Source organism: Excalfactoria chinensis, chromosome 1 (genome assembly GCF_039878825.1).
Source record: "Excalfactoria chinensis isolate bCotChi1 chromosome 1, bCotChi1.hap2, whole genome shotgun sequence".
In the NCBI taxonomy this organism is placed as follows: Eukaryota; Metazoa; Chordata; class Aves; order Galliformes; family Phasianidae; genus Excalfactoria; species Excalfactoria chinensis.
In genome coordinates, this window is record NC_092825.1 from 58,957,209 (window position 1) to 58,972,613 (window position 15,405).

The window sequence follows — 15,405 nt, forward strand, 5'->3', positions numbered from 1 at the left end:
ACTCTGCAATGCATGGAAAACAAGACTGATACAATGTGTCCTGATCAAACAAGGGATTTTTCTAAGATCAGTTTGTCTCACCTGCCTGTGGGCAGGTGAACTGAAGAAATAGGAGAACCTATAAAAAAATTGTAGAGTAAAGCTGCTAATTTCAAATTTTACACTTTGACGACAGATGAAAGTGGTAATGCTTCAGACGTGGCTCAATTTGGCATTTTCATTAGCGGTGTCGGTAAGAAATATAATGTCACTGAAGAAATTGCTTCTTTGGTGCCATTGAAAGGCACAGATTGATTTGCATGAGAGAGTGAAAAAATAGATGAAAGCAATTTTCTTTCACATTTGTCAACAGAGTTGATGTAGCTCCCAATGGTGTTCCAGCGATGGTACAAAAGAGGGACTTAAAAAATTAATAGAAGGTGATGCAGTTACCTCCAGTAATTTACATTTGATGAACTATCACTGCATCAGCACCTCTCCTACGTAGATAGGTTGAAGGAACTGGGCTTGTTCAGCCTGGAAAAGAGAAGACTACGAGGAGGCCTCATTGTGGCCTTCCAGAATTTAAAGGAAGCTTATTAACATGAAGGAAATCAACTTTTTACACGGGTAGATAGTGGCAGGACAAGGGGGAATGGTTTTAAACGAAAGGAAGGGAGATTTAGATTAGATGTCAGGGGGAAGTTCTTCACTGAGAGAGTGATGAGGCTCTGGAACAGACTGCCCAGAGAGGTTGTGGATGCCCCATCTCTGGAGGTGTTCAAAGCCAAGTTGGATGGGGCCCTGTGCATTCTTGATCTAGCAGCTGGCAGTCCTGTCTGTGGTTGTGGGATTGGAACCTGATGATTCTTGAGGTCCCTTCCAAAGTAAGCCATTCTGTGATTCGATGATCAGACGGCAAGCAAATTTGTGCTGTCATTTTTTTGTGCTGTCATTTTCTGAGCAACACCAAATGAGGTGTTTTAGTGACAAAAGGAGTCATAACTTGCCATCAAGAGGGTAACTGAAGGGACATGAAAGAGGAGGAGGGAGTCAATAAACCTGTGAGACAGGAGCCAAGAAAGCCCTGGAGGCACTACTGTAGGTGGTAATGACTTCAGAGAGGATATTTAGGCTCACTGTTCAGTCAGTATGGTGAAAATATGCTGCTCTACTAAGATATTAATTAGGAGATGCTTAGTGTCTGCAAATGGCTCCAGCTTTCCTAACATGTCTCATTTATACTGCTCTTTGAGTACATTTGAGATCAGAATAAAGAATACAGACAAGTTAGGAGCTGGAAGGAAATAAGTCGTCACTTGAAAGACCATGTCACAGATTGTCCGTATTCTGTTTAAGCTGGGAAAGAGTGTTTCACAGTGTGTTCCTCTACTTGCATACAAGGGTTTATCAAGGTGAAGTTTCCCAGTCTGTCTGTGGTATGCATTGGTTTGTTTAGCCATAAGGAGTAGCACATTAGTTTAAGAACCAGTGTGTTAGTTTAGCAAAAGGAATCCATGAGTGAGAGTTCCAAAATTTTCCATTTCTACTTTAGTGGGTGAGCAGTCTTGTTTTCCTCATTAATTTTGCTCTGGGGATTTAATAGAGTATCTTTTGCCTCACCGATTTTGCCTCACAAGAAACACAGGAGTCGTAATAGATTATTTTTATCTGAAAAAGAATGAATATGCATGCCAGTGTACTGCAGGTGTGTGTCTGAACTGTTACATGCAGTAACTGAGCTCTGAGAAAGCAAGCTTGATGATTAAGTTGCCTGGTACGTATCGTAAGGAATTAAGGAATGCCACTTTCTAACACCACATTGGAGTTACAGAGTTTTCTTCCTGGATTTCAGATGACATTTGTGCCCAGATTCTCAGCAGAGTGGCACTTGGAGAGCATGGAGTGTTCACTTTGTACTCCCTCTTTCCACATCCTCGAGCAACTTTAATCAAATCTTCATAACCCTTGAGAACTACACACCTGGCTTGACAATTATTAGCTTTATTGGTTGTTTGCATGTTTATATTTTAGTCCTTTTCTTGTTTTGGATTCTTTCAGTCTTCTCACAGTTAATGCTGGAGATTCCAATGGCCTTGACCAGAACAGCATCAACCAGCTCTTCTGTGGCCAGAGTGGAGCAAAGTCATTATCCATGATGCTAGGCAGGGCCTGAATGCACTCTTCCTGATGTTCTTTGTTTCCCTTCAGGAAAGAACTGGTGAGCTTGCCCAAGTTGATTCTCTTGTGGAAAGTTGAGTATTGGTCATTTTTGTCCTGTGCCTGACATTGCACCCATATCCAAATCTCTTTGGTTAAACAGAGAAATTCACACTGTGTTATACAAAGAAAGTAACACCACCCATCCGGTATTTCTAGCCAGCATATCCCAATCATGGCAGGTATTTGTGCTGGGCCCCTCAAAGTGATGACTCACCCAAACACCTGCGGGGAAAGAAACCACACAGATCCATGCACAGGCAAGAACAATGCTTGTACACATCAAAGTAGAAAGAGATTAACATTGTCAGTGGCAGCAGTTATTGGGCAGTAAAGCCATGTAAATCTTCAGAAGCAGAGGTCATGATAAAGCCAAGTGCGTTACTATTCGTATTCCTCAAGCCCCAGGGGTCAGTGCATGAGGCAGAGATCCAGGTAATGTAGTTCCAGACTGGCATCCAGCAGGTTCCTTCCAGCAGCGGTTTTTCAAAAACTGTGCACTTTGCAATCAACTGTTCCCCATTTTCATTTATAAGGATGGCCAAGAAAGCCCACGACCACCCCGTCCTCTGGGACATGCAAAGAGCAGATTGTATTGTCCCAAGGTGCTCGAAACCTCATCTTCCTCACACAGAGAGAAGTGTGAGCTGAACTACAGGAGCAAGCACTGGTTTGTTCCAAAGGCACGAACCACCAGCCAAGAAGAGAGGTTTAACATTCACAGGTAGTTTATTCAATTTCAGAAAGAAAGCTCCCTGCCACCCCAACCCCTGCACCATCATTTCAGCCAGTAATGCTTTCACCCTTTAAAGTTACTTTGCGCTGGGGCAAGACTGAAGGCACTTGCTTAATAGTGGTTCAAGCTGTCCTCGTTTTCTGCTTAGCAGTTCTGCCCAGATACTTCAATAATACTCCTCTCTTCTGATAAGCAGAAAATTATTGCATCCCACATTTTGTTCTGTTTTGCAATCCTCTTTCCATCTTCCAAGGAATGAACTCAGACAAATCAATGGAATAAATGTCCTTTGACTTCACTGGCAGCAATAGGGCAGATGCAGTAACAAAGCTGGATACAGAGCTCAAAGCCAGAGGAGAGGCACATGAAACACAAGGGGTCTATTGAAGGTAAGGTTACAAAGAGTATCAGTATTCTGCGTGGAAAGGGTACTCCTTGTGTGTTCTGGCCCTGAAAGAAATCAAGAAGAGAAAGTTCTTTTATAATGGCAAAATCATGCGTTACACAGAGATGTGTTTGATGCACAGAGGAGCAACTGAAGGGAGATTTTAAGGGGCCTTGGGCAACCTGATGTAGTGGTTGGCATCCCAGCCAATGACGAGGAACTTGGAACAAGGTGATCTTTAAGGTCCCTTCCAACCTGAGCTGTTCTATGATTCTATGAGTCTGTGATTTTGTGATTTTATGATTTTATGATTCTGTAACTCCATGATCTGAACTATGTAATTGCCAGAAGAATGTGTGAAGATATGCATCCTAATTTTGTAAGGCAGAGAAAGACAAAATGATCTGTGAGAACACATCCTTTGTAGTTGAGGTTAGAGAGTTCCCTGGAAACTGAGTTGAAAATTATTATGTGGTCAGCTGTTTCTTTCCTTTGATTTCAAAGTGAGCATATTTACCTGTCTGTTGCAAAAGTATTTTTCTGTTATCTGAATTAGTCACTTATCTCAATAACTTGAATTTCATGCTGCCTAGTAGCTCTGACAAAAACGATGCTGTAGAGGCAATTCTAAAGGTGAGACTTGAAAGTAAAGAATCAGTGTCACTTACTGGCTCAGTAAACCCATCCTCCAGTTCCTGTTAAAGCTGAGAAGAGTTGCCATCTCTTCTTTAGTCAATTCAAAGTCAAAGACCTGACAAGAGAAAAAGCTGGAAATCACCTCTTTGAAAGAAATGGAACAGTGTGAAGAAGATAGACAGGCTGAGAAGGTGGATTAATTGTGGTGGATCTATTTTATGTCATGGACCACTGACTTAAGAGATAGAGGAGTGCACTTTTTATGAACACAAGAACTTCTTTATGAGCACTGGTTATTCTATGGCAGGTTTTTCTGCTGTGTTACTGTTCTTAGCCTCCAAAAATGCTCAGAATCATCCTTTAGTAGAGGTAAACAGACAGATAGAAAAAGCCCTGTGGTCCTATATGGGTAGGACTTGGAAAGACTGAGAAAGGCTCCCTGTTTGCTCTGTGGGGAGAAGTGATGCCAGGTTGTTCGTAATTACTAACCTTGAAGTTCTCCACGATGCGCTGTGGTGTGACAGACTTGGGGATCACAATCACATTTCTCTGGATCTGGAAGCGAAGAAGAACCTGCAGGAAGAGACCACCAAATCAGAGAGTAGGCAGGTGGTGTTACCACAGAAACTGAGTGTGATCAACAGTGGTTTGCCATATGTGCAGCCACCTTTATTCAGCAGTGTTTTAAGTCATTCCTGTGATATGACCTGCTCCCTGATGAGCAAAAAGGGGAGTGGTGGGTCTCCACATGGGAGGCTTCCTGTCCAATCCAGTTTTGAGATAGTCGGTTATTTTCTTTCTTATCTGGACTTTCAGTAATTTCTACAAGGCTATCACTCTATTTAGCAGAACTTGAGAGGGGAAGTGATGCTTGAAGATGCGTCAAGAATCTTTTCTTTGTTTATGGCCAAAGAAATAAGAGTTGCATGTATTGCGAGCCATACAAGGAACAAGCTGCATCACTAGGGATAATCAGAGGAGTGCCACAAGTTGTAGAGAACGGATTTATGTTTTATCACCTCCTCAGGCATAATTATTTTTAATGACAGCATTATGGGAAGCAGTACCCACCATCCAGCACCCACCTACCTGTGCTGCACTTTTGTTGTGCTTGGCTGCAATCTCTTTAATCCTGGGGTCATCCAGAGGTAAAGGATGCTCTAGCTGAGTCCTGTACAAATAAAAGAATGTCAGTGTCAGGAAACCTCCACAGGAACAGCCAGCGTAGAAAACAGATATCTGTGTATTGTGATGAATGATTAATGGAGTTGTAGCAGCAAAAGTTCATACAGGATTCATGCCGGCTCCTTTGCAAAATTTCAGACAATCTTACCGTGGCCTGTCAGGAGAGCCAAAGGGACTATATGCTGTCACAGCAATCCCTTTGGATTGGCAGTAGTTGATCAGCTTCTCCTGGGTCAGGTATGGATGACATTCGATCTGGAAACACAAGAGTGCAGAGGACGATGGTGGCAGAACAGCTGTGATATTGCTGTGTGTCAATAATTATCACCTAATGCAGTGAGAGGCTGTCTTCTGCACAAATGGATTAATGTCTTGGTGATAGCATGCATCCTTCATACGCTCTGAAAAACCTTTATCTTGTAAAGTTTTATCCAGTTTGTCTGCAGGGGTTTCACGAATCCCTGCTGTGTTTTCTTTATCTTTCTAGGAAGAATGTTTCATGAGTAAATACATCTGCCTTTTTATACAGCAGTTCATCAAAGTGAGAGACAAAAGGTGAGTATGTCAGTGCTTTTTGTACCCAGAAATACACATAGATCTGGATTAAGGATAAACGCCTTCTTCACATTCTTCTCCTTTTCCATATCAGCTTACCTGGATGTTTGCAGGCTTGTATTTCAATCCTGGCTTGTTCAAGATTCTTTCAATCTGCTCGTGGTTGAAGTTGGAGATGCCAATGGCTTTTGCCAGACCAGCATCCACCAGGTCTTCCATGGCCTAGCAGAAAGAGGAGCAAAGTCATCATCTGGTACAGAAGACAGATCTTGAAGATGATCTTCTGTGACACAATTCCCTGTTTCATGAGAAGCACAAAGTAACTATTTAGACCCACAGTGCTCCCTGATCTAAAGGCTGGTACCATCTCCCCCAGGCTCAAAGTCTCAATCCTTGACATAGTGAAAAAATCACACCACATTGCATGCTGTACAGGCATGACTGGGTTGTGCCCCAGGCTGTAGGTAAGCTCAGAACCTAGAATGTCTTTACTCCTGCAAAATGTGTTTGAGCTGTTCAAGAACTGCCTGAGGACTTGTGGTGAACTGGACAGTTGATACAGTCAAATTGAGAATGTTTTCCATCTTCTATGTGTTCTGCAGCTTCCAGAAAAGAGATTTAGGTTCTCCCCATGTGTTAGACACTGAGAGAACAGCAGTGTGGAAGTAACGATTAAGCACAGAGAAATGTGCCTCCTATTACCTTAATTTCCTTCCAAGTAAATGTGTATGCATGAGAGAACCGTTCTGTGATGGCTGACTGCAATGAAAATGTGGAAAGGACTGTCAAAGACTGAGAAAACGGGACTGCTTCTGTGGTTGAACTTACCTCCCATGTTTGTAGGAGGTCAGTGTTGCTGGGTATGATCATGTCTTTGTCATCTGTGGGAAACAGATCCTCTCCAGCCTGTGAGCATGGAATAAAGATGTTTGTAGCATTACCTTCAAGGAAGTTAGCTTTGTAAGGAAATGCAACATGAGTATAGGAGGCTAAAGCTGAATGAAAGAAAAACAATCACTTTAATTCTCTTTATAAGATAATAAAATTTTGAACCATTTCTTCATTTTAATTCAGGCAGGATCAGGGCATCTTTGCCATCAATTAGATCTACCTCCCCCATTATCAAGAGGACAGAAGACACTGTGCATGCAGTGTGCATGTGGCTGAAATAGAACTGAATGAGCAGCGCGAGAGAGATGTGATATTTCTAGACAGGAACAGCAGTTGTGATGAAAGCATTGCTGGCAGCTCTGAAGATCCCACCCAAAAAAGCAAGCCAAAGCAAATGCCATTACTGTACCTTGAAGCCAGAAGGCCAGTGGATGAGATAGAGATCCAGGTAATCCAGTTTTAGATCAGCAAGAGTTTTCTGGCAGGCTCCCTTCACCAGATGCTTTTCATGAAATGTGGACCATAGCTGGAAATAAAAAGCCAAGCCATAGTGTGATCTCCTGGGTTAAAAGTCTGGGTGCCCTTTCATAGGGAACAGGAATGCTCCACCTTCTTTGGAAGGCCACAGGGAATAAAGGTATCTGACTCTGTGGGCAGAAAACTGGATGCCCAGGACCTCATGTTCGTTGTGCAGCAGAGAAGTGTGAGCAACACTGCTGGAGCAAGAACTGAGGTGCTCTACAAGCACTACTGCTGCAACACATGCCTTCTCTGCTGTGCTCTGTCATCATGAGTGTGCCAGTAGCACACTGGTAATGCTTCTGTATTAACTCACTACCATGTATGATCTCGCAGCCGTGCGTCACTGATTTCTAACTTTCTTGTTGCTACCTGGCCCTCCATCTCTTTTCCTGCTCCCCTTCAAACCAAGGGTGCCCATGCTGTGCAGGTGGTGTCTGAGCTCCAGCAGGGGCATGAGGTGCAGGGTCGTGTCCTTCCTCATCCCACAGCACTTCTTCCCCTCTGCAAAGTGCCAGGCTGTGGTTCTGAAGCTCACAGTGAGTTGGGTGGAGGAAGAGTGGCTATTCTTCAGGGATTTGGATAGAAGGAGCCATTCACAGGGAGAGAATGAGCTGAAGAAAGGAAGGGAGGAAGGGCTTCCCCTTGGCTGTGGAGTCAGGTCCCTGTGAGCATAGTGCTGTCTTCTCTAGGTGAGTTCAGGCTGAATGGGGAGCAGCCTGTCAGTGAACTGGGACGAAAAGAGGGTTTCTGCCCTCCTTTGCTCACAACTCAGCAAACTCATTATCCCTGTCTACTGGGTACATGAAAATCACACTCGGTGTGCAGAAAGTCAAGTGTTGTTTCCAGAATCAGTGATTCATATCCTTCCTGAGACTGCACAGAGATTAGTGAAGCAGTAAGCTTGAATCAGGAATGACTCTAAGGCTGTTTTGAATGCCTTCAAACAACAGCATAAAGCTTGTCTTTAATCTACCTTCTCTGCAGTGACCACAGGCAAAGCATCTCCCAACCGCTTCTTTGTGATGGAAGGCCATCAGCTGTTTACCTTACTGACAACGAAGAGGTCCTCTCGCTTCACAACACCTTCCTTGATTTTCTGCTGGATCCCATCCCCAACCTCCTTCTCGTTCTGGTACAAATAGGCACCATCAAAGTGGCGGTATCCAGCATCGATTGCAGCCATCACTGCAGCTGTCACTTGCCCTGGTGGGGACTGGAAACAACAACGATTACTTAAGAATCTCAAATCAGTGCAGTTTGAATGCCTGTTTCCTAACAAAAGAGGAATGGGAAAACTACCTTACAGAGAGTAACCCTCCCTGCTACTATTTTTGTTGCAGGAGCAGTGCTCTGAAACTTAGATCCTGCCTCCAGGCATTTCTGCACAGCTCCTCTCTCATGCAGCCCAGTCCCACAGCCAGGCAGAGCGGAAGCATGCGAGCTTGGTGCCAGGGAGCTCTGCAGTACGAAAGCTTTTCTCTCCAGCTGTTACCTTCCATGTGCCCAGCCCCAGGATGGGCATCTTGGCTCCGGTGTTCAGCTGCACGTAGGTCGCCATGGCCCCTCACGCTGCCAGGCCAGCTGTGTTGTGGCTGCTTCCTGCCCAGCCTGTTTAATAGTGACGGTGCTGCCCCTGGGCGGGGGGAGGATGGAGGAGCTCCATATGTGTTTGAGTTCTCACGTGTCCAGCAACAAGGCTGCGGATTAATCTCAGTTCACACAAGCTAATGTGTAAGCTGAAATCAAAAGTCACTGGGCATGCCACGGCACAACCTATGGACTTTTCTTTTATCTTCTTCTTTTTCAAAAGGGGGGTTGTGGGTGGCTGTGCCCGACAGGTCTATGCTTGTGCAGGCCCTGCCCCTGTGTACAACTGCTGGCACGTATCTTGGTGGAGACTGACAGCACACTTCTGAAGTTTGCCCTGTTGGTTTCCACTTGTTTGAGTTAGTGGCAGTTGACCTGAGGCTGCCTTACCGTGACTCAGCAAACTGGAGTTCCAAGGCAGGAGACTGCTCACAGATCCATTGCATGCTTCTGCCCTTGTAGCTGGGAGGCTTGGCAGGATGCAGGGCCTACCCAATTCCCCAGAGCCTGCAGCCCCGCTGGTGACCTGAGTTGACCTGGCAGAGCCCAGTATCCCTGCCTACGGGTGTAGATGGATGGTGAGAGACACAGGGGGAATCTCTACAGATGCCCATGTCCCCATGGGCGAGAGGTGGATTAATGCACAATTCTGAGTGGGAACTGAGGCACCGATCAACCATGACTCATGCAGGGCATGCGTGGTAAAGCTGAGAAGACAAAGTAGGTCCCCATTTTTATTTTTTCCAGTCTTGAGAGGACCATCGTTCTTATAAACTGTGTGGAAAACTGCATGTTCTTTTCACTCTTCATTTTTCGCAGTGTATTGGTACAGGCTACAGGCAAGTGGCCAATGCATTCTTTGGTGAAAAAAGGTGACCAGTAGCAACATGATGTAGATGTCATTTAATTGGTATCACAGAGTAATGCATCCTTTTTGCTCAAAAGTTACTCAGAACCCAGACGGTGGAACAGTGGGTGTATTTTAATGTTTGTACACACGGGGGCAGAATTAAACCTGTGTGTGACAGCATCGCTGCTATGGAATTTCCTCACCCATCTCTTAGCAGATTGAGCTGTATTCTGAAGAGCTTATAGTGTTGAGAAGTTGAAAATCTTTCTTCCTACTTCTTTTTGCTAAAAAGAAAATAAACAGAAGATGGCTTCTGACTGTAACGAAGGTAAGGGATCAAAATTTTCTGCTATAGTTTCAAGAGATATGGTGTGAATTTTGAAGGGGAAGCTAGCAAAAAATTGCTAATTGAGAATTAACAAACTGATTTTCTGAAATGCCTGATTCCTTAATTGGGGTCACTAAAAAGTTGTCCTTTTTCCCTTTTGTCATTTGCACTGAGAAGTAAGACAGCTTTTCCTGCTTGATCTCACTGGACTATCTGAAGGATGTTCTCAAACCAGACATTCTAAGAACTGTTACAGTTGAGATAGAAATCAGATCTGTCTTCCACCTCCTGCTAGCCAGGCACTTAAACTATAATATCCCAGGGGAATATTGTGTATCCCAGAGAAACAGAGAGCCTGTCCAAAATGTGGAAGGGATGGATTTATGATAATTGAGAGCACAGGAATGTGGTCAGGACCTCCTGCTTGTTTTGACAGTACCAATCAGTGTGTACTGTGGACTGCCTGTATATGGTGGAAAGCAGTGTGAGCAATATGGAGTTGGGGTGTCAAGTACACGTTAGCAGCCAGAATCTACTTGCATTGGGATGTTTGCTGTTGGTTCAGTGGGATTGGAGGAAGGTTTTTGTTAAAAATTCCACCAACAGTGTCATTTATCTCTTTCTCCAGCCAGTGTAATGCCAGACTCTGTATTATTTTGCATATTATCTGTGGAGTCCTCAGAGTAGCTGGATGTCAGGATTTCTGCTGTGTGTACAATGCAAAACAAGGTGTGTTTGCTGTATATCCCCAAATGTAATATGTTTACATTTTCTTCTCAGTCTTGTCTATATACAAATCTTGTGTGTTTCATTATTTTGACATAAATGTCTTTCTTTTGGACCCATAGCACTTGAAGTACATTGCATATTGCTTTAACTTAAATGCGTTCCTGCCTACTTCAGTTGTAAATACAGAAGGCACTCTCCAGTAAAATGATATCTTTCCTCCCACAGAGTTAGCATTAATTTCATAGCATCAGTTTTTGAAAAATGTTAAACTGCAATTTCCTTGTGCAGGTTAGGACTGGTTTCTGTGGAAGCCAAGCATGTCAACGTCTTGCATGTCTTCTCTGAAGCTCCTAAGAAGAAACCTCCTGAGAATAGACTGGAGAGGTGGATTAATGCAAGACTGGCAGATTCATTGCTGGATTTTCTCTAGGTCAAGGCCTGTTAAAAGAGCAGGTGCTGAAGCAGCAGCAGAGCCATGTATTCTCAGTTATTTCTGTGGAAGAGCAGGCTTTGTAGCGGAGGAAGTAAGCAACTGAAATCGAAGGACACCATAGCCAGCCTCCAACCCAGCCCACATGCATACTGAATATCTGATTGTTCCAGATGTATGTAACTGTCCAGTAAGTGTTTGTGGATATACACGGTTATCAAAGGAACAAGGTTTTCCTCTCTCATGTACACAGACAGGTTTTCCAAAGCTCATCACTACTGAGAACAGTGTGCTGTTTTCTTTGCCAAGTGGAGGGTATTGTTCTCATGGAAAGATATTTTGTGCTCCTTTTCAGGTTTTAGCAATTGGCTGTGTCTAGTTTTGACAAGAAAAGGAATGCTCAGAATGCCTTAAGAGTGTGGGAAGTTATGTTTTCCATTTGTGAAACGTGAAAGCGTTGACAATATTTTCCTCATGTTTGATAAACAGAATAAAATGAAGCACTCAGTAAACACAAGCTTATCTTGATTAGGGACAATATGAAAGATATCACTGTGTAATCTGTGCAGCGGGAGCTGAAAGGAAATTGCTATATAAGCCAAACTCACTGATAACAGGGGGAGCCCAACTGGTTTAACTGAGTTACTCAGGTTTTGTGAGTTGCAAGGGCAGAGCCTCATGGGGTCTTTCTGCTGACACACAGCAGGACCAATGACTGATATGAACCTTTAGTGGAGGCTTGTGAGGTCGTCATGTCCCAGACCAGAACATATCTGTAACTTGAAGGGCTGAGTAGAGGTGGTGGCCACATGTGGGTTGATGCAGAAGCCGGATACATTAATTTGGGCTGCATGTGATTCCAGCTGCCCTGATAATCTAGATGTAACCCAACTGCCATAGGGACTGACTTTTCTGTGTCCAAAGTTTATGAAAGCCTGTATGTTTAAAAGGAGATGAGGTGTTGGTCTGAGAGCACAGACCTCATTTTGCAGTATCCTTCTGGAGGTATTACAACGATGACAACAACAAAAAGAGATAACAGCTCCTTATCAGATACGTACTACTTCTGCAAATGCCACTTTAGAAAGGGCAGCACCGTATTGCTCATGCGATATTCTCACAGATCCACTGAGATGAGCTGAGCTCAGAAATTTATTTGGTACACGGTAGATGCGCTCTTGCACAGAAAAGTTAGAGGTGGCAGTACTTAATATTTAAAGAACTTGACCTATTCAAAGAGTCAAATGCTAGCTAGTACCTAGTGTCTTTGGGAAGCAGAAACGTTTGTCCTTTTGTTCAAATACAAAAGGGAGATGCTGAAATACAGGAAAAATATTTTTTCTTCTGTGGACAACTAGAGCTGATATAAATAGAGCAATTCCAAAGCAAAAAAGAATAAAAACCAGACACGGAGTGATTTAACTGAGTAGATTTCCATGTGAAACAGGTATGAGATGAAAACTGGACTTAAAAGTTCTGTGAAGTTGGTTATCCTGCCTCCACATCCAAGCATGATTTGTTTGCATGAAAGGCAAGTCTTGGCTGCTTTGCTTTTCCACTCATGCCGCTTTTTCATTATAGAAATGGAGGGGGGGGGGGGGCAAAGAATGAATGAACTTGTGATGTACAGCTGTTGATTTAGGGACTTAACTCCTGAGGTTGCCTGGGAAACAGTCCTGTAGGAGAAAAGCATGATTTTTTTTGGCTTTTGTAAGTCAGGGGCAACACCACTGCATTCCTACAAGTTGCGGTAAGGTAGAACACTGTGACTCAGTTCTGTTCTTTATCCAACCAGGACATATTGAACAGATTTTTTATACAGGAAAGTCTTTTTGTTTTGTTTTGTTTTGTTTTTTTTTTGCTCCATTTAAAACCAAACAAAACATCAGTTAGGCTTTTTTTTTTGTAAACTGGTGTCTGCAAGAGAGCCTCGTACCACAGAAATTAAAGCAGCACTGAACAAATCTTTGATTTTTAGAGCGTTTGTGAGAAAACAGACATACTAAATGTAGATGTGTAGATGGAGGTAGCTCTCCATGAACACATCAGCAAGTTTCTGCTTAACCTACACTGTAACGAGGAAGAAAAATGTCTTAAGCAGCTCTTTAGAGATGAACTATTCATTTTAATTGAAGGACGTTAGCACAAGTAAACTTGAACATGTCTATTGCGTGCTTGTTGTTCTTGCCATTCTCTAAAATGATGGACTTCCCTTCGTTATTATTATTATTATTATTATTTTTGCTGTTGGTTGTATTTGCTCAGATTCGCACGTGCCATAACCATGCTGTAGTATCAGCACTCTGCAGTCTGTTTTTTACCTAACTTATCGTGCCCTGACTAGACACCACCCGGCTGCTTGCTTTTTTTAGAGGAGTCGCATTTGAATTATCTCTTCCCAGACAGTTTCTTACTGACGTCTGATGTCTGTGACACTTTGTTTATCATGGGGGGACAAAAAAAGGCAGATTCATCATGAGATTTCCCTTACTTTTGATATTGTTACAATAAATTCATCTGCACTTAAGTGAGCTTCCTAGGTCTTTGGAATGCATTTCTTGGTTTAAAAGTGAGAACTGGTTGTGAGAAATTGTATTTTCTCAGCTGTTGGAATCTTGTAGAACTTATTTTAGAGTTCTTTTGGGATTAGGACTGTAAGGTGGGCTGGATACCTGCAAGTCTTTGCTTTAGAGTACAAAAGCAAAGCGCTGGGTCAAGGGAACGTTGCAGGAATGTCCTCAGCCTTGGGCTCCACACACCTTCCTGTAGTGTCTAGGCACCTGTTGTGGTGCAGTGTTTAACCAAAGGTGGCTCAGAGCTGTTTCCATATACTACTGTAATGGTTTTGAGGGCATGGAGAACGAAAGGTTTTCCTTGTGTATGTTTTTCCATATGTACGTTTTCAGCTTGGGATATGCAGAAATGTAATATTTTTTAAAGTTAAGATTTCAGAAAAACAGATTATTACTATTATTCCCAGAAAGCGTTCCAGGGCATATCCAGAAACTTCTTTCTTTCCTCAAAGCAAAATCAATTACTACTTCAGAATAAAATTACCACTACTTAGCAATAGAGACTATATGAATTGGTTTCCTGGCTTGTCTTTGGAGTGTGATGCCCCCCATAGTGGCTTCCCTCTATCTGCTTTGCATACAATGAAATGAAGGCTGTGTTGTGTTTTTCCTCCTTATCAGTCTTATTTAGAACTAATGATAAAGAACATTTACATTTACTTAACTGAAGCTATATTACTAGTGACCAACTCAAACTTAGTTTAAGTGCTTATGCACTCCCCTTTTATTTGAATAGATTTTCCTCCTAAGCAATGGAGTTCAAGCGAAACAAAGCAAAACAAAACAAATAGAATACTTTGCCTTCCACATGGCTTTATGCTTTTGGTTTTGACTAAATGAGAAAGAACTCAGTGGGGTGAAGCTATTAGTTTCCTCCATACCCAAACAGGATGAAAGCCTCACTGTATTTACAAATGAAAGCATGATTGCATAGGGGACTCATTAAACAAAAGGTGAAAGAGGCCCTATGCAGAGGAGCTTAAAGACTAATTGGTGCATGAAGGAAGCCTCACTGCTCTGTAAGGTTTACCTCCAAGTTTTAGTTAATAACAGGCTTGGTTCAAGATGTGGTTGTGTGATATACTGGCAAATGGGTAGGTGTGTGATGAAAAATTACTGACGCATAGGTATGTTTGAGCCAAGAAAATGTTGAGAACCACTTGTCTGATGAACGCAAGATGCGGTGAGTGGCTGTAACAAAAAGACAGGTGTAAGACTGGTATGTCCTTACCCAATAAGTGCTCTCTCAGCTCTGATGGAGCCCTATAGTGCTTGTATTACAGACCAAAGCTCTGTGTGTGGGTGATGCATGAAGGAGTTCAGGCAACCAGCCTGTGCCGTTGTTTCAGGGACAAGGCAAACAGCTTCCAGTGTGTTAATGCACGTACATTTGCATGGGACTCAGCTAAATATGTGGGTTTAGAGATCAGGCTTGGATGAAAATGTATTGATATCTTGTGGACTTGCAGCCTTTCTAGGATGGAAAAAAAAAAATAAAAATGAGGGTGATTGAGATGGCAGTGACTAAAGTGGTCATTTAAACCAGATTAACTGAGTAAGCTGAGGCATGAAGGCAAGGAGACTGAAGGCGTGGATGAATATGATGGCTGTGGTATTTAAAGAGAGATATCCCTCCTGTCCAGAAAGTAGGGAAGTTAACACACGGTGTCTATCTGTCCTTCCTGCAGCTCATTTCATCATGAAATGATGCTTGTGTCTCGTTTGCACTGGGGGTGGTTGGCAGGGAAGTCGATGTAGCCAGAGTGATTTTAGGAGGTAATAGTTCAGAATCCTCCAGT

At 43.0% G+C, this 15,405-nt stretch overlaps 1 protein-coding gene across 1 annotated transcript; it reads right to left on the bottom strand.

Moving 5' to 3' along the window:
• Positions 1-2,905: 2,905 nt before the first annotated feature.
• Positions 2,906-8,741, bottom strand: LOC140251559 (aldo-keto reductase family 1 member B1-like). The gene is made up of 10 exons (XM_072335500.1): positions 8,602-8,741; positions 8,155-8,322; positions 6,997-7,113; positions 6,525-6,602; positions 5,796-5,918; positions 5,290-5,396; positions 5,046-5,127; positions 4,446-4,529; positions 3,989-4,071; positions 2,906-3,385 (listed from the first exon to the last, which is right to left on the bottom strand). The coding sequence occupies exons 1-10, from the start codon at positions 8,665-8,667 to the stop codon at positions 3,343-3,345; spliced, it is 951 nt and encodes a 316-aa protein (XP_072191601.1). The 5' UTR covers positions 8,668-8,741; the 3' UTR covers positions 2,906-3,342.
• Between the last annotated feature and the right edge of the window lie 6,664 nt (positions 8,742-15,405).

Excerpts from the sequence above, each read along its gene's own strand:
- LOC140251559 (XM_072335500.1), bottom strand. The coding sequence starts at position 8,667 with ATGGCGACCTACGTGCAGCTGAACACCGGAGCCAAGATGCCCATCCTG. Across the intron at positions 5,397-5,795 it reads ACAAGCCTGCAAACATCCAG|ATCGAATGTCATCCATACCT; the intron begins GTAAGCTGATAT and ends TTGTGTTTCCAG. Across the intron at positions 4,072-4,445 it reads GCATCGTGGAGAACTTCAAG|GTCTTTGACTTTGAATTGAC; the intron begins GTTAGTAATTAC and ends TTCTCTTGTCAG.